This window comes from Lissotriton vulgaris, unplaced genomic scaffold (genome assembly GCF_964263255.1).
Source record: "Lissotriton vulgaris unplaced genomic scaffold, aLisVul1.2 SCAFFOLD_843, whole genome shotgun sequence".
Classification (NCBI taxonomy): Eukaryota; Metazoa; Chordata; class Amphibia; order Caudata; family Salamandridae; genus Lissotriton; species Lissotriton vulgaris.
The window spans coordinates 664,454-688,369 of NW_028253822.1; the positions used below are offsets into that span (position 1 = coordinate 664,454).

Here is a 23,916-nt window from a genome sequence, read left to right on the forward strand (position 1 = left end):
ACCAAAATCATGATGCAAGGGTTTAACTTTGTACAGTTAGGAAAATAGGCCAAGCAAGGGACAAATAGAAGGGGCGGCCCAAAAGAGGTATTTATCGTTTTAATTCTCATGAGATATTCAATAAAAAAAATTGGCCCAATGGTAGAATTTTACTAAAGTATATTGCTTTTGTTGATTTAGTGTAAATCTGCTCGTAGGATTTGAAGAATTTTCATTTCAGAATGGGTTGGGTAGAAAGAGGTTACATTTTAGTGCAAGCTGGAATGTTAATTCACAGATACTGGGGACTCAGTCGCCGTGTCCTCAAAAAAAATGGGGAAAAACATATACAAGGGGACAGCATGGGGATACCACATTCCCATTGGACTTGTGGTGGCAAAGAGGAAGTACTACAGTAGTACTGCAGCAAAAATTAAAAGAAAGGGTGGGCTACCACCCTTTTCTATTTGAATCCCTTCGACGTTGGGCCAGAGCCTAAGGGGTGGTTGATTAATTTGTAATGAGGCATGTGGCCCCCTCGCTCAGCCCCATGGGGCCTGCAACTGTATTTTCTTTTAGGGAGTGGGGCATGAGGCTCCCCTCCCTGAGCCAATTAATGGCCCTGGTTACCCCAATCCCCCAGCAGGGCCTGCCACAGTATTTTTGTAGTTTGGGGAGTGGGGCATCATCTCCCAGGGCCAAATAGCAGGCATTGCCCGAGGGGCACAATCTTTCGGGGCATTGTTTTTTTCCCTGCCTGGGAGAGTGTGGGTAGAGAACTGAAAGATAACTCCTTTCCTGTGCTCTCCCAGACAGGAAACCTAGGTCTGCTCCCACCCACCAGGAGCAGACACAAAAGATGTTCCTGCCAGCGGGAACAAACCAATGCAGCTGGTTCTTGCCAGCATCTAGGATGGGCGCTGGCAGGGGAGCCGGCAGGGGTGCGAGGGTCTTGAGCATCCCTGTGGGGCCCTCCTTGAGAGGAGCGTTGGATAGCTCGGGTGGGACCTAATCATCCACCAAGAAAAAAACAAAAACAATAATGTCTCAGGCAGTGCAGGAGGGGGCGCTCCATGCTGCCATCGCGAAACAAATAGGCAGGAGGTGCCCTGAGTGGGACCAGGGCACCAAAGTATTAAAAGAAAAAAAAGGAAGCCTCGCCCCTTCACTATTAAGCAGCAATGCCACTTATAGAGTATTCACTGCTACCTCCCAGAAGCATCCCATAATGTCCTGTCTGGGCTTTGTTGTTAAAACTGTGGTTATTGTGGGGCCACAAGGAGGGGAAGGAACATCACCAAACATTTACAAAAGTGTTGTAAGGGCTTCAAGAATCACAACAGTGCTCCACAAAAGTTTTTTTTTTAAAACGTAAGTTCCATGGGTCATTGAAAGTATGACCCCAGGAGAGCTCAACAATATTTTTAGACCACTACGAGTTAGACATTGATGCTCTTCAGATTGAGTGCAGGGACTCCTTATGTTCAGTTCTTTGGCTGCAATTTGGGGCCTGAAGAGTGTTAAATAAAGAGTGAAATACATATATTTTTGTGATGATAATTGTTATTAAGCATTGTCATGGGTGTACATGGTAATTCTTTGGATTATAGTTACTGATAAAGTATTGTTCTGATTTATTGACAAAGCCGATAAGTCATTCTCTGACCCTCTGACCAAGCCAGTAGCCTTAGTTAAAGTGAGATCCCTTTATATTGTTACTTAGGTAAGAGAAAGTAAGAACTTTACTAAAAAAAAAAGCAGAGGTTAAAGTGAGGTTATAGATAGGTCTAGTCATAAAACCTTAAACTACATTTAAAAAAACTCAGAAATTCACAGAAAAAACAAATGTTAAAATGATGTTATAGTTAGGTAAACATGTCCGTAAAAACAGAACATTTTAATGTAGGTAACTATAACTAATGCCCTTGTCTGCTTATGACTGCATATTTTATCTCACTCATAACATTTTCTATAACATCATTGATAGCAACACCTATGACATCTGAAATTGATGACAACACTGTTAAATTCTTATCTCTAAGACTATAATTCTCTCCACTTGAACAATCATTAATATAACTCTACCACCTTCCCCCCTCTAAATGTGACTGTTCGTCACTGTTACTTTCTGGTATGGTACATATGAACTCTTTTTCTCTTTATTGTATGTCCTGCTAACGTGTTATACTGCCATGTGTCTAGGTCTGTGATATATAAATGTTTAGTAAATAAATACTTACAGTAATTAATTAATGTTAGAAATGGGGGTCTCTAGTTGGCAATGGTTTGCACCCCTGTCCAAGTAGGGACCTTTGCTTCTAGTCAGGATAAGGGAGTTAAACCCTTAGACAACCCATGCTCACCCTCTTGGTAGCTTGGCACGAGCAGACAGGCTTATCCCAGAGGCAGTGTGTAAAGCATTTGTGTACACATCCAGTACTACTGTGAAAACACTACAAATGGACACCACACCAGTTTTAGAAGAATACATGATCTTTATCTAAACCAAATAGGACCAAAGCAACAAAAATCCAACATTCACTTATCAAGATATGACTTTTGAAAGGTAAAAAATCAGTTCTGTCCATAGCAACTTATAGATGCAACCCTTTCAACACAAAATACATTAGATGTGTCAAAAAAATCATAAGCAAAACCCGCTCCGGTGGATGTGATGCGATGGTTCCTTATGCACAGAGAAGGTGATGCGTCAGTTCCTTGCTCCAGGGGAGATGATTCGTCGGTTCCCCACTGCCATGCAGGGGGGGGGGGTGATGCATCAGTTCCTTACTGAAGAGAAGGTGAATTATGCTTCGGTTTCATACTGTGCAGGAAGGTGATGTGTTGGTTTCTTACTGAGGTCCCGGTATTGTTGTAGACTTGTCGCCCCAGTACGATGCATAGGGATTCGGGGAGGCGTCGACTCTCGATGCGGTGGCAGCAACAACGCTGCATCAAGCTCTCCACCGGTGGTCCCAAGAGCGGTTCTTGCAGCCGCACAGCAGGGCTTGTGTTAAAGACGATGCTGTGATTTCTGAGTTTGTAGAGTGATGCACAAGACTCTGTGTGTGACAGTTTCTCCAGTCGTGGGCAGGGGCTTCATCGGTTTCTACAGTGTTACATCAGTGATGCATGGAAATTCTTCCTGCACTGCGGTGTTACGTCAGAAACAAGTGGGGATGCGTCATTCTTCTTAAGTTGCTTCATGTTTTCTTAGCTCCCAGCAGCAGGAACAACCGCGAGAGGCCCAACACGAGAACCTGCACATCTTGGCAGGTCAAAACTCCCAGCAATGGAGTTCAAGGGAGCTGGTAGTGAAGTATTTGAAGTATTTGGGTCCCTGAGACTTCAGAACAGAAGGGAAGCTATACTTCAAGCCCTTGGAGATCTTCTTCAAGCAGGAAACACAGGAAACAGCAAAGTCTTTGTCCTCTCCTTTGCAGAAACAGCCACTGCAGGCCCACCCCAGACAGCACACAGCAAAGGGGCAGTACTTCTCTCCAGCTTTCCCAACTCTTCTCCTCTTGAGTCCAGAAGTATTCGAAATTTCTGGGACCTATGCTCCAATATTTATACTCTGTGCTCAGTGCAAACCAGTTCTGTCCTCTCTGGCCCAGCTTCCTGGCAGGAGGTGGAGATAGCATTATGTGAGGCAGATGAGACCTATTATCAGGTGCAAGGACATCTCTTCCCCCTACTGTAAATGCAGCCCAGGTCTATTCAGCCCAGCCCTGACTCCTCCAGAAAAGGCAGGACACACCTCAACCCCACCAGTGGCTGTCTAAAGAGAATGAACATCCCCTGGCCCTGTCACTCCAAAGCCAGACAGTCAACCCGCAAACCAGTAGAGACACACAGGATGGCTAAGCAAGAAAATACCCACTTTCTAAAAGTGGTATTTTCAAACACAAAATATAAAAATCATCTCTTCTAAAAGATGCATTTTTATATTCTGCGTTCAGGCATGCTAAACTCCATCATCCTACTTAGTCCCAATGGGAAGTTATACTTATAAGATGTTATAAATAAACTCCCATTCTATCCTATGGGACAGGTAGGCTTTCCATAGTGAAAAACGAATTACACCATCAGAACATGTCACAGACATCAGGGCATATACCTCCTTTCACATATACTGCACCCTGCCCACAGGGACATTCTCCTCTTGAGTTTTTGCCAAGTATAGGAATCAAGAATTCGCTCTAAGGATTTTGATCAGCTCCGTACCTTGGTTCTAGAATGAAGGAGGTCTTGTATCTCGCTTCTCAGGACTCGATCTCCAGCAACCCGCGAGGGTGACTTGGGAACACCGGAGCTGGATTTCTCGGCATGAGAAAAGGCAGCTTCTCCAGCGCCTCAAAAAGGGAGGGGCGGTTTCCTTCGGCTCTCGCATCAGCTGGGCTCCGGATAAGTAGATTTGGCTATTGGCTCCCAAATTTTTAAACCTAGCCTTCTTCCCCTTTATCCCTTTCGTGCATAAATTGCCTTCTCAAGGTTATACGTGGCTAATAAATTCGCCAGCCAGGTTTGCATAACCGGGGGATTCTTATCCAACCATGCTCTTGCTATTGTCAGCCTAAACACTGCCATAGCCATAAACATGAATTCCTTTTGTGCAAAATCTCCCTCTGGGGCTCTCCCCAACAGTATCAGCATAGGTGTCAAACGTGCTTGTAATCGTAATATCCTACCAAGAAAGTCCTCCAAATCTTTAATCAAAGTAAATAGTTGTGGGCAGAGAGCGAACATGCGCACAATATCTGCCTCTGCTGAATTGCATCGAGGACAAGTGATACCAGTGGATCCTCCCCACTTAGCTATCCTGGCTGGAGTGTGGTATAATGAAAACATAGTTTTATAGTGCTGGGACTGAAGGGGACCTGAGCACAAGATGGTAAGTCCCAAGTCCAGAGAACAGCTATTTTTGTAATGCGGTAGAGAAATGTTTCTTGTCGGAATAATTAGTACAATTGACTTAGGTTGGGCTCGTACGGAGCATTCAGTTTAACCCCTCCCACGATCATGACGAGCTCAGCTCGTCATGACCGTTGGAATGCTCGCAACGGAAACAAGTGTGGCCGTGACGAGCTGAGCTCGTCATGAGCACACGAGAACCGTGGCTCATGACGAGCTGAGCTTGTCATGAGCACCGGGGCACTGTGTGCGCCCCCTCCCAACAGCACAGCAGGGGAATCGGGCCAGCAGCGAAAGGGTTAAATGTTGAGGCTTGGTAGTTGGTGGGGTGTGCATGCAGTGCTGGGTCTTAGTGATCTAACTGGGGCTGGTGGCTTAGTGGACTAATGCGTCCATTGTAGGGGTCTGTGTTTGTCCTCATAATAACAGGTTCAAATCCCAGCGTTTCCACTTATCCACCTGAGTAGGATAAAATGAGTACCATTGAGCAACAATAAACATCTGTTATTCAGCACCTTGATACCCTTGGGTGATGCGTGTGCTTTACAAATGCTTATGTTATGTTATTTTGTATATGTGATACCTTGGCTGGAGTGCAGCTTTGTCCAAACTGTGTACATTTGTTAACCTTGAAGAAAGGCAGGATCCACCAGGCAATCCATTATTTTCATTAAAAAAAACTCTTGGTCATGCTACTAAGAGAAGGCTTCTTTCTCTGGTTGCTTTTGTCCAGGAGACGAACCCCCAAGCTGTAGCGACACTTGGGGGATCTTCACCTATGTCTGTAGCACAGGTGTTCAGTGGTTTAGAAGCAGGCACACAGGAGAGGCCTCGCTCTGCTGCCTGCTCTAGTAAACTCAAAATAGCAAGAATTATGAGGATTTATAATGCAAACAGAGTCACCGGTAGATAGTCAAAATCATTTGAATTGACTTTTTAGACTTGCCAATATTCATAGTTTAATTGGAGGGAAGGTCGCCTGGATCAACTGCATACATGAGTGAAAGGATAATGTCCAGGAGGAAAATATTCGAACCGAGTCACCAATTTTGAAAAATAAATGCAGTTCTCATTGCTGTTATATAAGAGCAAACAGAAACTTATGAGGCTCAATATTCTAGCCACTTAGGGTTAGATGTATCAAGATTCCGTTTTGCAAATTCTAAATAGCGATTTTTTGCGAATCGCTCTTTAGAATTCGCAAAACGGAATGTATGTACAAAATCGCTATTTTTTAGCGATTCCTCATTGCGATTATTTCATACATACCAGAAAATGCTAAAAGGCTGTTTGCGAGTCGTAAAGGCCGAAATTCTGTGAATTTCGGCCTTTGCGAGTCGCAAAAGCCTTGATACATCTGGCCCTTACTCTTTTGTGATTTTTTGTATTTCGAAATACTCATCAATGTAGTTATGTGTCCACCGAGGATGATTAAGTCTGATGTTTGCCTTTATATTCGACAAGGCTTTGCTTTAGTTTCGCATTAAATGTAATTGTTTTCTCTTCTAGATAAACGAATATGGGGAATGTGGAAAGCGTCCAAGAAAAAGCAGAGGACAAAGATAACACTGTGAATACAGACGATTATGAGGTATGCTAGAAGTGACTTTGCTAATTTATCTTCATTATGTTTAAGATTGATGCAGACACGAAGAGAGCCTGATACTCTCTCAAGGAAAAGGCACATGAAGCATTAGTACATACAACTAACAGCGTCTGCGATGTAGGCTTTCCCAAGGCTTGAGTGCAGCTACGTTTTTGATTGAAACAATATTCGATGTATATCTATATGTCCCAAGGAAACCCAAGGAAACATTTCAGCACTCTCCATTAACCAGTGAAGAAGATGCTTCCAAAATAAAATCAATAATATTTGTATACATTACAACAGAGAAGGCACTGACTTGGATTTCACACCAGTCAAGGTACAATTGGACAAGGGTGTTGATTTGCGATTTTCATGCAAATGCAGCTATCTTAACACCTCTGTGGAAAAAAATACACAAATGGGCTCACCTTTGGATATAATGGCTTGAAAGTCAAGAGACCTTGTAGGTTACAAATACCCCTGCAAAGTTCATTAGAATTCCTTATCTAAAACTCTGTTATGAGAATATATAAACCGCATTTATAAACGATGGCTGGTACCTTGAACATGCAGTAATTAAAAAGACTTCCTGAAACGTGTTGAGACATATCATGCATGCGGCTGTTAGGTTCTCTTCAAATATTATTAAAAAAAGTATAACATTCTATGAATTTTCTGCTCTAAAAATATGAGTTAACATTATGTAACATTATGTAAAAATAAATCAATTTCTATCTGTAATTGTTTTTAGTAAATTAGGGCTTTGTGAAAATATTTTCAGGAGTCTCAGGGTAGCTATAGGTTGCTGGCTCAGTCCAGGGCTTAGACCTAATATTAGACTCAAACCAAAAAGGGTCCCCCTTAAGTGCTTGAACCGAACTGTAGTTATGCCAACTGCTCAGACAGGTGGCAACGCAAAAGACACCAGATGGCCAGTACTTTGGTTTTAACAGAAAAAAATGTATGCAACACAACCAATCATTATGGGGCACTAATGGGAACAGGGCCAAGAGTATTCTAGGGGATGATATTTTTTGTTAAGTAGGGGTGGATGGGACTCTTGGGGGCATATTACCAACAAATAGCGATAATTATCGCTAAGTAGGGTTAGCGGCAATATTTTTATCGCCGCTCATCACTTGATTTTATCGCTGAGATAACTTGCTATTAGCAAGGTTTATCTCAAAAGCGATAAAAATCCAGGCGATAGCAGCGAAATGCGTGAATATCGCTGTGAATACAGCGATATTCACACATTAGCAACGAAATGCTCTTAGCCATGTTATCCACGTCCCATTGGATAACATGGCTAAGAACTGATCTGGGCAGGTGTTAGTATTTGGAGATATTCGCGCTTAGCGCAAATATTTCCAACGCTACGCCTGCCTTGCTAATAGGCGATAGCGACGTTAGCGACTGCTGTCAGTCGCTAACGGGTTGGGTATGTCGACTTTGCATGTCATTAGCAGTAAATATCGCTGACATGCAAAGCGGGCCCCAAACCGCTCGCTATCGCCAACAAGCTGTCGCTAACTGCTGTTAGCGACAGCTTTTTAATAGGGCAGTAGAATTATCGCCGCTTAGCGGCCAAAAACGGCCGCTAACGCGGAGATATTCTCCTATCGCCCTCCTTGGTAATTTGCCCCTTGGAATTTTACTCTGCTGAATTCTATGGCGTTAACTAAAAACTGTACGAGTTAACGTGGAGTTCCACAAGTAACAGAATTCCGGTCCGTCTTAGTGTTCACTCTGAGTTTTAGCGGCAGGAGCTTGTCCCATGCTGTAAAATCAGTGCAAACGGCACCACCTGGTGTGCCAGAGGGCACTGCTTATTTCTGCCACTCAAGTGGATTTTGTACTCAAGCTACAGCTTTCGCAACGCGATTGGCAGCTTTTTCAACAGGAGTGATAGCTACCAGTCGCGTTGAGAAATCTCACTGGGAGGCAATCTAGCACGTGTTTTTACTCACTTGTGCTTGCCAACAGTGTGAGAAAAACACTGCAATGTGGCAGTTGGCAGAGGTTTTGCTGAATTCAGAGTGCAGAGTGGGTAAAACTCTGCAAACTTCTCCCGGAGAGTGGAGTTTATTGGCCACCCCTATTGGCAAGTTGCTTTGGCATTTGACCCTCTGAAAGGAATTTCAGTGTGACCTTGTTGGGGGAGATTATGTGGTTATATTTACTATTAGCCGTAATGGAATAATTATTCTTTCTCCACTTCAGTGAGCATACTTCCCTTCCTTCAGGGAACCAGGTCTGAGTACCTTCACAGTTCTAGTTTAAAAATTAGGTATGGTCCTTCCAAGGGCAAAGGCTAAGGAAGTATATGTCAGCCAAGCTGACATCACTCCTCAACTGTGCAATCGTCATAGCTTACTAAGCACAGATGCTAGGTGTCAACCCCGGCTGATAGAGGTCATGCTTCATGCACCTGTGCCAACATCCTCAGGTATGTCACAGCTGCACCAGCACTAGTCAGTCAGTGGTGTGCTGGGGTCTTCCTCGGGTGTGATCACAAAACCTTACTTCCAAACAAGCAGGTGCCAATCCTTGGTTGCAGTTGTGACAATCTACTAATGATATTGGTCTTCTCGTGGTACTTGAAGTTGCTTGTGAATCCCACATCATCTGGGTGTAGTTGTCTTTTTTGTAAACCTTTGGCACTTCTTAGAAATAGATCACTGAATGGATTTCACATCCTCTTGAGTTACAGGGCACCCTCAGTCACAGATGTCATCCACCTTGGGAGGATGCATCCATGCCTCTGGACTTCAGTAACCATATCTCGGGGCAGGCTGGGATACAGTAGTGGCATTACTTTGCCCTGCCTGAGTTCCTCTGGTCCAAAGACCCTGCTTACCAGCCAGCCAGCTCTTTCACTCACAGAGGGATGTAAGCAGCTCATGCTGTTGGGCAAGTTTAATCATCCCTAGGTTACTGCTTTTGAACCTAGCAAGGGCAGTTGGCAGACAGTCCCCAAACCCTGGTCTCTCTCAGTCCCAGTCACCACTGATGGGGGACTCCAATCTTCTGGTTAGGCAGTCTTGGCACCTGGACTGGACATTTCAGATTCATCAGTATGCTCAAGTGGCAGATACTCATATTGCATTCTAGCAGCTCAGCTCATTGACTGGTTCTGGCAAGTTCTGTACTTTTGTGGTTTGACTCATACTGGTCGAGCTATGGTCATTGATACAAGCATTAGTTGGGAGGCAGTGGGAGCTGGGAGTCTCCTCTCAGGAAATCAACAGCTCAAGAGCAAGTGAAACCTTTTAGCCTGTGGAGGGTAGCCTCTCTCATAGCGTAATGGGCAATAATTTGCCCAGGGGCCAAATGTTTGGTCTGTGAGGCGACTAAGGGTTGTATTGATGCTAGCAGGATGGCGGTTGATTGACAGTAAGGCAGGTGTAGGGGAAGAAAAACATGTACATCTAGTGGCTGAATTGTACAATGTGAAACTCCTGGGATTAATCCCGGCTTCCCCACGTTAACAAATTGTGTTTTATTTTCCCACCTTTTTCTTCATTATCTTACATAGGAGTACATTGAAATAAATAACTTCCTAATGTGCACTGTACAAAGCCTTCTCCTGTTTTGATTTAAGAAAGTATAATACCACCCAACGAGTACACATAACTACTTCTTTGCCTCTTAGTTCACTATTGACATTGGTGTCAGGGTGGGGGGGAGAATTAGTGTTTCTAAATTCATGTTTGAAAACTATCACTTTAAAAATAATACTTCTCAATGCACTGATATAATCTGTTGTGCTAAGGTGAAACAGTGTTGCTTGCTAAAGAAATACACCTTTTGAATTGAAGAGACATCACATATATACACTTTTGCCTCAAAGATGGCTTTAAAAATGAAGGTGTTACTAAAGTGAAGTTGTTCAGGACTCCCTAGTTACGTCCCTTCTTTAACATTTATTAACCTTTAAATAAATGCTTGGCTGTTTCTTTAACCCCTTTGAATCTCATGACGAGCTCAGATCGTCATGAGCCACGGTGCTCGTGTGCTCATGATGAGCTGAGCTCGTTATGACCTTTAGAACGCTTGCACGCTGGGCTAATTCTCCTGCTGGACGAACGTTCTAAAGAAACGGGTGTGGTCATGACGAGCTCAGCTCGTCATGAGCACACGACCACCGTGGCTATTCAATGTTAGTGTTGAGTCAAGTAAGCAGCAGCCCAGTGATGCTGTTGAACAGTGGCCCTTCTGACGCATATAAAGGTCAGAAGGGCCACATTAGGCCCCAGGGCCATAATTTGAGTATCAGTGCTCTACATGGATGATCATAGGAGCCAGGAGTAAATCAATTAGAAAAAAGCAGGAGAGGTAAGTAGCCTGCTCTCTCAAACAGGTGAAACAGGTGATATTAAAAAACAGCATTCCTGAAAATTATAATCACTTCACTGCCACCTCTGTCAGTCCTCTGTCGCCTAATGCGATGGCAGTAGTGGCTGTCTTAAAAAGAAAGGTGCACTTGATATGCCCTTTCGACTACAGATTCCCACTCTGAGTCTCACTTCATTAAATGGGAAGGACTCAAGGCACATGCCCTGCTGAAGTGGAGGTCAAAATACCACAGCTCTCTATGGGTACTTCAAGGCATGGGTGCATGTTCTCCAGAGCCATGTAATGGACTTTTCTCTACCTCAATAGGCCTTTTTTAGATTCTTACAGGAACACTAATGTACATTGGCATTGCTACTGCCTTGCTAAACTGATAGGCGCATATTTATGTACAAATCACACAGAGCAGCAAGTCACCTTGCTGCACTGCGTGACAGGGAAATGGCAGGAATGCACTGTCCTTAACATTGTACAGCGCATTCCTGTCTTTTCCTTGCACTGACATACAATGTGCTGCCTAGTTCCAATGCAGGTACCCTTTGCACCATGGTGCAAGGGTGTCTGAATTGTAGACAGGATTGTTTTTGTACAGAAAGGGGCACCTTCCTGCATAAAGCAATCCTTTGAGGCATTTTTGTCTTTCTAAGAATGCAGCACACTTAGAAGGAGGTAACTATGAGGGGAAATAAAGAGATTTCTCCTCGTTGAACCTCTTGGTGGAAGGCGTACACTTCTGATGAATTCCTAGGTCTACCACTCTTGATAAATCTGGGAATTCATCAGATTACATGAGTGAATGCATAGGAACACCCAGTCTCCACCTATGTAATACCCTCACCACTTGCGCTGCCTTTTGTTACACTAGATTTACAATGTCACCAAGGGCCGCTCATGGTGTTCATGCTTGGCTTGATAAATCTCATTGTAGGATTTGCACCAGCCTGTGTCAACTTGCATGGTTCAGGGCAAATCAAACTTAGAATCTGGGAACGCGAGGTTTATGTAGTTGTATACCTCTAATCTGGTGGCCCATCTACAAAAGGGCGGCCAGGTCACAGTGTCAGTTATACCAATCCCGTGAAGGCAGGGGCTACGGTCACTCATTGCCCCAGCCAATGTTCACCATGCGATGTGTGTTGCACATTAGCAGGTAAAATGCAGAAGGGTCCTACGAAATTCCCTACTTGGTGGGTCACTTCCTTTTTGTTTAGATGAAAATGTTTGATGAATGGACACTTCAAACATGGCCCACTCAGCAAACCTTCAGTGCTGTGAAGGGAGCCACCTTTGTGTGACTTGCTTCAGAGCAAAAGGATCCCCATCAGGGGATCTGAGTCTATAAATAGGGTGCATGGTCCTCTTATGTGGTGGTAGAAGCCATAGGCTATGCCCTCTGTGTACAAATGGACCATTCTCTATGGGCTAAAAAACCATCATAGTTATTTGTATGGTACTAGTGCCTTTCACATGTATTCCACATGACTTTAATTGGTAAACTGACCTCTAAGCCACGTCTAATTTTCTGAAACAATACCCTGTTAATAATTTCAATCTTAAGGGATATAAGAAGAATAAATATGTGAAAATGTGCACATTATTATACTTATAAAATGTGTCTTCATTCTACATTATAAATATTTTCTCTATATATACCTAAGGTATGCATTAAAAACATAAGCCAGACTAAATGCATGATGTGATTTATCTTTCCCTTTTAGATTGTATCTGAACCGGTTTGTGTTCAAAATGGACCTGCGACTCTCCAAAGTGCACCACCCAGCAGCTTTCAAAAGAATGATACAGGTATGTAACAAGACAAGGTTTTGCCTTCTTTTTAACTTAGTTCACTGTAGTGAACAACAAGAGTACAGAGGAAGTGAGGCAGGAGGAAAGTGAGCAAGGGATGTGGGGAAGTAGAGCAAGGCTGAAATAAAAAAAAGTGGATGAATGGTGTATGGAAGGGAGGTTAGTGATTGGATGAATAAATACAAAATTGAGTTACATCCAAAACAGTACCCTCTACCACGGAATATTTGATATACAGGAACATGATATCCTGGCAGTGAAGTGAGTAAAATACAGAACTCATAGGATACACAGGAAGCCTTAACAGAGGTGTCAAAATATGTCACAATGGCAGAGCTTGAATTGAATAAATTAATGAAATTGATTTATAATGCTTGAATGTGCTCATGCAAACATTCCAGATTAAAAGACACTCAACTAGAAATAGGAAACTGAACGGAATCAGAAACCTAGGGGCATATTTACAAACAAATGTTGGAGAACGGAGCTGCGCCAAATTTGGCAGCTCTTGCTCTGAGATTTTAAAAATGCAGGGATGCTCCATTTTCACAAGAATACGGTGCATCCCTGTGTTTCCCCCAGCACTGAGATCAAAAAAGCTGCCTAGCGGAAATGCAGGCACCCTACAGCACTGTTGCACTGCGGGGACAATTGTTTATGTGCAGGGAGGCACACCTTCCTGCACTTAAACAACAACAATGGTGATTTACTCTTTCCATGTGTGCTGCAGGATGGAAAGGGCAAAAAACGAGGAGAAATGAATAATTTCTCCTCATATCACCATTCTAATGCCTGGCATTCCATGGCATTCATTTTTAGTGATACCTCAGCCTTGTAAATCTAGGGCATCATAAAAAAATAATGGGTGTTGCAGTGGAATGCCCACTGCAACTTCCATTGAGCGCCCCTTTATCGCGGAGGAGTGCAACGGAAAGGAGCATATTTACAAGGTGGCGTTAAGCTACGCTAAGTGGCTTCGAGCCACCTTGTAAATATGGAAGATGGCGCTAAGCCACCGGAGCATCAAGAAAAGTGACGCTCCAGTGGTGATAGGGGCTTGTAAATATGCACCCTAGTGTTCTAGATACTGTAAAGATGGATTGCTTCTGTCTGTGGCACACATCGAGGGGCATATTACCAAGCATGAGCGAAAAATATCGCTCAGCTTGGTTAGCGGCCGAAATTATATCGCCGAGCATCGCCGATTTTTATTGCTTAGGAGCCTTGATATTATCAAGGTTTACCTCCTAAGCGATAAAAATCGGCCGAAATGCATAAATATTGCTGTAAAGTCAGCAATATTCATGCATTATCGAGGAAATGCTCTTAGCCATGTTATCCACCTACCATTGGATAACATGGCTAAGAACTGCTCAGGGGCAGGTGTTAGCTTTTAGAGATATTCGCGCTTAGCGCGAATATCTCCAAAAGTTGGTAATAGGAGATAGCGATGTTAGCGACTGTTTCCAGTCGCTAACATCTTGGCACGCCCACTTTGCATGTCATTAGTGATAAATATCAATGACATGCAAAGCGGGGCCCAAGATGGTCGCTATCTCCTACTAGCTGTTGCTAACTGGTGTTAGCGACAGCTAGGTAATAGGGAGATAAAATTATCTCCGCTTTCTTGGCTTTTAAAGCCAAAAAAGCGGAGATAAACCCCCTTGATAATATGCCCCCTACTTCTTCTCTCCCCAGGAAATTCACATTTTAAATATGCAGGTTGCTGATGTAAAGGACTACTCTTTATGTAGAGGTTTTACATAACTTATCTAAACATAGTTTGGGTAAAATATACTGCATACAATCTCCTGCTATCGTTGTAATAGCAGAGAATATCTCAGTTTGTGTTCCTTTTTCCTTTATACCAGTTTGGCTCAAAACCAGGTTCATATTTAATGTCCAACGTTCCATGTTGTCCTTTTGTTTTGGCCACTCTTATTGTACATCTTTTTTGACAAAACTAATGTGACCCTTGCTATTACAGAGACCAAAGAAGCAGTTTATCTGGATTCAATATGTCCATACCACGGGGGCAATCCATAAAGGCATTTACAAATATTTTACTAAATAGAAACAGTTTAAGCAATTATACAACTGTACCAATGCATTATAAATCAATATAACTTAGAAGTACAATATCTCATATAAAATAAACTTTATTATCCCATGAGTCATCTTTTCACAAAGTTCATTTAGAAAATTGCGAGTGAGACAGTTAATATACCAAATTGTACTTCAAATTTAAAACATAACATCAAAAGGAGAAAATAAATGATAATATTTTTATACAAGATCACAAGATGTAGAGCTTAGATTTATAATGGAGAAGAATTCAGTTCAGTTGTGACCGGTGGGGTATATCTGTCTATTTCAGTTAGAGGATACCAGGGCCCCTGTAGCTGACCCAAAACCTCAACTTAATACTATTCATGAATATGTGTATTGGTACTCTTGTTGAACATCTTCATGTGCTCATAAATGCAATTCTTAAAGGTATGGGAGTAGATCTTTGCCTGTGCTGGTACTAACTCTAATGTCAGCTATGTAGACACACTGTAAACTTCATGCAGTCCCTAAAAACATATGCAGGTAAACAAAGATGAAATTTCTCCCTATGACAGAAATCTGGGAAAAACATGGAAGATCAGTGAAGGAGAGAAACACCAGACTGAATCTCAATCTCCAGTCCAACATTGTCTCAGTTGAGGGAAGGCTCAACTTTGTCTTGATATTGCAGAGGCAAGTTTGACTGACCTGACGGCAGGGAGGAAAGAGACAACTAGGCAGTATAGTTTATCAGTCAGTTGGAAACTTTTAACACATACACCATCGAACAGGTTACTGTTTTCAGCAGAGGGTGTTGCTTTGATGAGCATCACTTGACCTAGATTCCAGCTGACAGGCCCTGGTAACCACAGTAAACTCACCAGTTAGAAGTATTGAGGTGAGCAAAAAAGAAATCTCACAAAATAGTAAGCACAGGTTTCGGTGGGCTACCAGGAAAACCAAGGGGAACCAAAATAAAGGAATAAAATACAAAGTACAGAAAGGATAATGAGTGTAAATTCATACAAAAGCGAAAGGCCAATGCAACTAAAAACACATTGCCTCTTGAAGTCTATGAGCTGTGGGTGGTCTTAAACATGGATCTGCCACCATTAAGCCACAACAGATCCTAATCCAGAAAATGAATAAATGAATGTCCATCAGTTATTGGTCTAGTGTTCAAAATCTGACACGTCTTCCCTCATCTTCAAACCCATGTACTTTATACTGAATGGTGTGTCTGCATTGTGCCAAAATTCTGACATCTTATGCACAGAGTATTCTAACAAGAGTGAACTCAACGACTGTTGCATGGATTCTGCTCAGGAACAGAACTATGCTTGGGACCATAGAACATCAGTACATAGGGACTGAGTCACCATACCACCTCAGTATCCATGAGCCCGAATCCGACAAGCTATAATGTCTCACTTGCCCTCTCCAACTTAACAGAGAAACAAGTGAATTGGCAGCCCAAAACACAACACTCTTGGCCCTCTCAAGGACCATGGTAAATGGATACACCCTCTTGCTCTCTTACTTGTACTTGTCCACAATAAAATAATCAGGAGACACAAAGGAACTTTAGAATAATTATTTAAACTATTGTGCTCTGAAATGCAGTATTTGTACCACAATTAGAAAACAAATGTATACTAAAAATACTGTTAGCATGGTTAATAAACCCTATGCCATGAAAAGCCCTGTTATGTTGTAAGACAGAGTAGCCTAAACCTCCCTCTCCTTGAACTGAAGCTAAATGATTATATATCAAAAATCTCTGTGATTAGTGGCGGAACCCGTACCTAAGCATACACAGATGAATGTTCTACATCTCAGTGGACGCATTGATCTTGTTCCAGAACTCTCGCTCCATGTGTGTGTGTTTGGATCCTGTGCTCATATATATAATAAGACATATGTACACATAAACTACAGCTGTATTCTTGTGTTATGTCTAGGTGCTAGTGCCTGGTCAGAAAGAATAACAAGGGGCATTGTTTGTTTAACCTTGTCTGTGGTGTTCAGACTAAATCCCAAGAAAAGAACAGCACACAAGAAAACATGTCCAAGTTCTGTGTGAAAATACAATGTGGCACAAAAGCAAGCATGTTTTTATAGTAAAGTGTGTAAAAGAAAATGGGGCCTATGACATGCACAATTCGGCTAACATTGGGAAAACTACAATAGGCCATGCAGGAAATACATGACACTACTCCTGTGTAGTTCTATATTTAGGGGGTACATATGGGAGTGGTTTGAAAATGAAAGGGATATCAAGGTTGTATCAAGGCGCGGTATGCAAATACAAGAACACACATACAAATGTACAAGTCAGTTATAGTTCACAAACGTTTCACCCACATCACCTCTAGTAGTGGTTGACCCCAAACAGCCAAGCCTTGGAGTAATTCACACACCATACATGGTCAGCCTCAGGGACTGCAAGGGAATCGCCTGATTCAGTGGAGACAGAGGATAACAATACCAGAACAAAAACCTACCCTTATAAAATGTAAACAAATTACCAGGAAAAAATAGTCACATATATTTAGACATTGCAAAAACAAGCTACTTTACAAAGATTGAAACATAAGATATGAGCATATTTAGAAAGTTCAAAATATGTAAATTGTTAAAGAGCTTCCAAAACCACAAGACTCATGTTCAATAGAGCACTGTCAAAACAGAACACCAAATGCAATTTGCAATAACCTGGGCATCCTTCAAAATTATTTTATTTCTTGAGGTCTCAACAAATAAATGAAGAACATATATAACCAAACACATTAGCACATATCAATAATGCACAAATGCAAAGCATTGTATAGCATGGAAATGGTGAACAAACAGTTGTAATTACACAGAAAACTATTTGTAGAAAGATAAGCATCTGCAACAGCCAGCCAATTTTAGAACGACCATCTTTGCGATCCATCTAGCTTTAATGGACATGATACAGGCATGTTTTTATTGTGATTAAAGCATCATGTGGTAGTGCGCTGTCTTTTATAGACAGCACGTTTTCCATTAAAATATCCACCAAATTTGCACAGACGTACACTTTTACTGATAATGTGTGAACCTCGGGGTTCAGTGAATCCATTATTTGTGTACCTTGATTTGTTTTGAGCCTATTAAAACTGTTGATTCTATCACACATTAGAATTACAAATCAATGTGCGAAATTTTTGCTTTCCTAACTGTTGAATGTGTACAGTTCATATACAGGTATTTACATTATTCTGTGTGTTTCAAAGAAATGCCATCCTACAACCTTTGCTTTCACACTGTCTGTATCCCAGCAAGATAGTCAGATAATTAACTTTACTTTTCTTTGTCTGACAGCAAAGTGAGAAGATTTTGTGAGCAACCATCCCGATGTTAAAAAATGTAAGCAGTAATTTTTCACAGGACAATGGCTGACATTTGGCCCCTTGTCTTTGAAACTCAGCAAATGTGACAAGATAAATCCAAAATTGTAAGGAATCTATAATTATTGCTTGAACTTTTGCGACCCTCCAAAAATAGTCTTGAGGCCCCACAGTTTAGGAAACACTGATATAGATGAAAATGGATACTAAGGAAACCAAGCTATGTGACTCAAGATGTAACAACAGCTGTGGCATCCACCCATTATAACTTCATGAAAAACAAGAGACACTAACATTGAATAAGAGAAATCTAATGATTAGAGGTGATGAAGAGCAAATCAATCAATCAATCAATCAATCAATGACACTTGTAAAGCGCGCTACATACCCGTAGGGTCTCAAGGCGCTGGGGTGGGGGGGGGGGGGTGCCGCTACTGCTCGAACAGCCAGGTCTGACAGTAGTTTGAAGGTATATATATATATATATAAAAGGTGATAATCCACAAATATAAGCTAGCCATAAATACACTACTCAACTTTTACCCACAGAGCATTTTTGGCTGCAAAGATAATATCCTGTTTATAACCCGTCTCAAATGGTAAATGAACATTTTAATAAAAGGCATCATTTTGTCATGGTCCCCCCATTAATCCATTTGTTTTGCTGGCTCTAGCACTCTGTGTGCTATTCCACTGACCACAGTAGTAAATCATCTAAGCTGTCTCCCTAAAGTCTGTAGTGTACAATGGATTGATCTATTTGGCTTATTTAACTTTCCAGTAACATTTTAGTAGATGGCACCGAACATGCACTGATAACATAGAAGTTAAATGACAACTGTGTATTTAAATCTCTTGAATATGACACACCTATATGGGTGCTAGGATGGTTGGGATGGGCTGCATTTTAAAAGTATTGGATTGACACATGAAAATGAAAAGTGTCTTGGATATGTAGAAAAAACGATTTTAAAATATGAAGTCACCCCTAACGGGGTGTCTTGCATGCCCAAAGTTCAAGGTGGTAAAAATGTGAAAAATTGTGACACTACATATTGGAACTAGTTTGCTGTCATAGTGAATAAATATCCAAAAACTGTTTTCACGGTGTAGGTCAAGTCAGACTCTCCATGATCGTAACAAGGTTTGTACCGCACATTTTATGTTCATTGTAGGCACGCTTGTATTATTTTGGAGGTGCCTGGCTCGGTTTTTGTGGGCTCCACCTTGCACAGGGTTCTGTCCCATTTTTTATAATTTTATGTAATCTCGGTCTTGCCCCTTGATTGCCTTAATCTTGTGTTACCAGTACTCTCTTGCCTCAGGGGAACCTGAGGCTAGAGTGAGGGGTTGCTGGACCCAGTTCAATATTTCTTTTGCCCTATCTATTTTAAAACTCCTTGCCCTGCAAGTGCCATGGTTGGGACATGCCGCTTTCTATGATGGGCTACTTATTCAACCCCACAGCAGGGATGCATGCAGCAGGTGTGCTACTGCCATGCATAAAATGTTTAAGCTACTCTAGGGATGACCTCCTGGCCATCAACATTTCAGGTAAAGCCTCAGGTTGCCCTTTTTTAAACGCATGCCTTGCATCTCATTTCAGCCAGTTTGCTTGTCAAACATGTAGCTTTAAGCTTTCATACTCTACTATGCAGAGCAAGGACCAGCCCCTAGCCTTGAAAATTGCGTCAAAGGAAAGTGTTTGCCTTTCGAGGGGCTCCAAAGCGACCTGTGCATTGATTAATGCCATTTTGCTGGTAAAGCACAGCTTTGAGTTTGCAGAACTCTTAGAAACTTATCAGTTTGATAAAGTATTTGTAACAGAAACCTGGGTTGATACTGCAGCTGGACCACATTTAGTTGCAGAAGTGCCACCAGGCTAAACTATCTACCACCTGGATACACCATCTAGGATAGGAGGAGGCCTTGCAGCAGTCTATCCCGACTCGTATGCCGAAATATTTTCCTCAGCTTCCATAAAGGAGTTTGAAGCATGCTGTTTCTACATTGAACTAACTAAAACTCTATCTTTCAATGGACTTCTTGTTTATTGTCCTCCTGGGGCCAGATCTACAATTGTTCAAGCTATTAATCTTCCCCTAGAATCTTTTTCTCTTAAATCAGATTTCACCTTACTTGGTGATTTTAACTTTCATCTAGAGAATCAGGTGAATTATGATTCCGCAAATGTTATTGAGGCTATATCCGGATTTGGACTTACTCAGATAGTAGATATTCCCAAGCATGTGGCAGGGCATACATTTGCTAGTAATTTTCCCAAAAACCCTTTATCTCTGGTCCTTCAACCCATCATCTGACTTGGACCAATCACAGAGAGGTGACCTACATAATTGAACTTCCTGCCACTAAACCCCCCCAAGACTCTCCATAAGATATTGGTCTATCAGGCCAGGCATAAAATTCAGGAGTCGGATTTAAGCCAACTTCTAATTGTGTTCTAATTAGATGGGTCAGATGATATTGCTCGACAATCTTTGAACTATTCAAATTGGCTGAAATCTGTAGTCAGTACCCTTGCACCTCCTAAACGTAGTACTCACCAAAAGCAGCACACCAACTGTGTCTTGGTTTAATGAAAAACAAAGGGCCATCAAACAAAATTGGTGAAGGCAAGAGAGGAAATGGAAGAAGGAGTATACCATGAAGGAAATACCGTTTTTGTATTGTGGAATATAAAGACCTGTTACTAATAGTCAAAACAAAATTATTCATAAAAAAATGAATCTGCCACTATCTTTACTAGAGAGCTTTTTCAAACAACAGAGTGTATAGATAGTATCCAGGCTTTCTGCCACTCACTTGCCATATTCTTCCAGAAGAAAGTGGAGGATATCTTCAACAGATCTGCCACAAACATCTCTACAGGCACAAGAGCGAGGCTACTCCATCTGCTCCCATAAAAAAATATATTTTAGAGAATTACGTCATCTTCCGTTCTCCATTGGATCCTGGCCTACCATCTATGGTCCAGTTAGCTCCCAATATCATTGCCCCCCACTTGAACAAGATTCTTAATACCATGTTCTCTTCTGGACTTTACCCTAAACAATGGAAAGTGGCATCAGTCCTTCCTCTTATGAAAAGGACAGCCTAAATCCATAATACCTGAATAGATATCGGCCTATCTCCTGCTTTCTTTTCCTGGATAAGCTGGTTGAAAAGGCCATGAATTCCCAGCTTATCTCCTTCATAGACAACAACCAGTTGTTAGATAACACCCAATTTGGATTTAGAAGCGACCACAACACAGAGACAACGCTTATTGTGGCCACCAGGGAAATCAGGATAATATTAGATAGGGACGGCAGGGCGGCCCTTATTTTGTTTGACCTGCCTGCAGCATTCAATATGGTCAACAATACATTATTGATTGACCTTTACAGAGTATTGGAATTAAGGATCCTGCCTTGGCACTGCTGCCTTCCTTGCTACTCTATTGTGTCCAATGAATCTTCCTTAAAGAGTTTGCCCTGCACCCTTTTCAACTGCCTTGTGGGTCTCTCAGGGCTCATCGTTAAGCCCAACCTTATTTAACATAAATATAACCCCCCTGGCTAGCCTGATTAAGTCCTTTGACCTTTCCTTAATATCCTATGCTGACAACACACAGATAGTGGATTTACTGTCCCACAGCAGCCAGAATAGAAAGGAGTCTTTTCGGTCCTGCATGAGTGCAGTTGGCAAGTGAATGGATGGAAAATTGCCTTAAGTTCGAACTCCTTAATTCAGCAACAATGTCTCCTTCTGGTCCCCGTCATGGTGGCCTCAGTACCTACGGCTGATCCATTTTGCCCGTTAAAAAGGTTAAAAATCTATGCTTTGTAGTTGTTGAAAAACTGACTTTTAAAGACCAAGTCAGTTCATTTACCTCTGCTTCCTATTACATGCTGAGAATTATAAAGGAAATTGTTAAATTAATTTTCCTAGTCCTGTTAAAAATGGTTGTTACTGCACTAATACTTTCCAGGTTAGATTATTGCAATGGTCTCTACCAGAACCTGCAAAAAAGAATTTTAAATAAACTTCAGGTTTTGCAGAATCCTGCAAAATGGATGCTTCTGAATGTACGTGGATCTCATTATGCCTCTCAGGCAGTAAGCAGGCTACACTGGCTTCCTATCAAACAACACAATATTTTCAGGGTCCTCTGTACTCCTTTTAAAGCACTTCATGGTCAGGGTCCAGAATACCTAAAACAACAGCTGCAAACACTATGTACCCAGCAGAACTATGTGGTCTAGCTTGCCGAACAACCTAGTCATCCCTTCTTTTAAATGTTCCTCATGCTGGGGCAGGAGTTTTGTCAGGTGCACTGCAGAGTTGAAATCCATTGGCATTTAGGAAATCCCTAGAAACCCGGCTGTTCATAAAATAGTAGGTGTTTTCCACTCCTGGTGCACTTTCAGAGCCAAGACACCCCCGAGCATTCATGCACTCTACAAGTTTTCCATCATCATGAACAATGCTAGGAAAAATTAAAAACCCTAATTTATATCTTCACCGGGAAATATGCTATCAAGCAGATTCAAAGATATTTTTCACTTACTTTTCAAATTTGAATTATATTTTGTAAGTAGATTTTTTTATAACTTTACAGTAAAAGTAAATTTATAGACATGCACTTTTTTGTTACCTGTGCCAAACCTTAGTGTGCCTGGACTGGCAATAACTAGGAGATGATGTCAATCCGTTACTGACACAATATCAATGCATTTTTAAAGACAAAAATATTAGAAAACTAATCTCATTAACAAAAATCTTGCTTTACCATACTTCACTAATAAAACCACAAATAATAAAAATACAAAAATCATTATTAAAAATATATGTCAAAAATATTGATTCATAAATATCGACTACAATAATATCACCAGAATAATTACATTATCATTAATACATATAAAAAAACACTTTTTACATTAAACCAATATTTAAAATAAACATAAAGCATTAAAATTGTATACACATGTATGAATTAAAAATAAATATATTACATCACCAAACTGTTTATAATTCAGCACAGAAAAATATATAATGAAATTTATAATAATATAACCAAAAACAATTTGCATTAACTACAAAGATTTATACAACATTCTAATTAATAATAAATATATATAAATATAAGTATATTCAAAACTATCAAACTATATATTAAACATTATAAATAAAACCTAAATTAGCATTTAACATAGAAGGAAATAACAGATAAAGATTTCACAGTAAAACAAAACTAACCAATAATATCAAACTAGATTCAATAAAATCTGACAAACTATGTAATCAACAACATAAAAGGCAAAAAATTTTTTATCAATTAAATACTAAAAAAACTACAAAATGTTACAAGATAAGGAAACTCTGCTGGATTCTCTGACCTGACCTATGAAGAAGAAATATATGTATCTCAACAACTACTTAGCCAAGTAAATAAAACTTATATTTATTCTAAAAATTACTTGTAAATAAACAAAAAAATGCAAAATATCAAATAATTTACAAAAACACTCCCTAACTTCTATCTCTTTACATCTACGTCCTAAATGAAAACATTATGACTTCATAAAGTGATAACCTGCCAAAAACATCTATCAGGAACCAGCAAAAATATTTCAATGTAAGTATAAATAAATTCATAAAAAATATAAACTCACCTCAATAGCCAGTAAAAATAAAGATAACAACCTCAACCTTTACAAACTACCAACAATTACAGATTCAAAGGAAATTGACACCTTTTTTTCAACTAACAGAAAATAAAGCACCTATCCAAATCACAACACCCCCAACAAAAAAGCTGCAAAACAGTGTGAAACAATATTAAAA

At 40.9% G+C, this 23,916-nt stretch overlaps 1 protein-coding gene across 1 annotated transcript in view; it reads left to right on the top strand.

The window, feature by feature from the left end:
* LOC147660747 (breast carcinoma-amplified sequence 1-like) overlaps positions 1-23,916 on the top strand; it is a 197,213-nt gene that overhangs the window by 105,625 nt on the left and 67,672 nt on the right. The window contains exons 2-3 of the mRNA XM_086951485.1: positions 6,403-6,484; positions 12,556-12,640. Coding sequence (XP_086807611.1) covers positions 6,413-6,484; positions 12,556-12,640 — 157 coding nt within the window. The 5' untranslated portion in view covers positions 6,403-6,412. The remainder of the gene's footprint in view (positions 1-6,402; positions 6,485-12,555; positions 12,641-23,916) is intronic.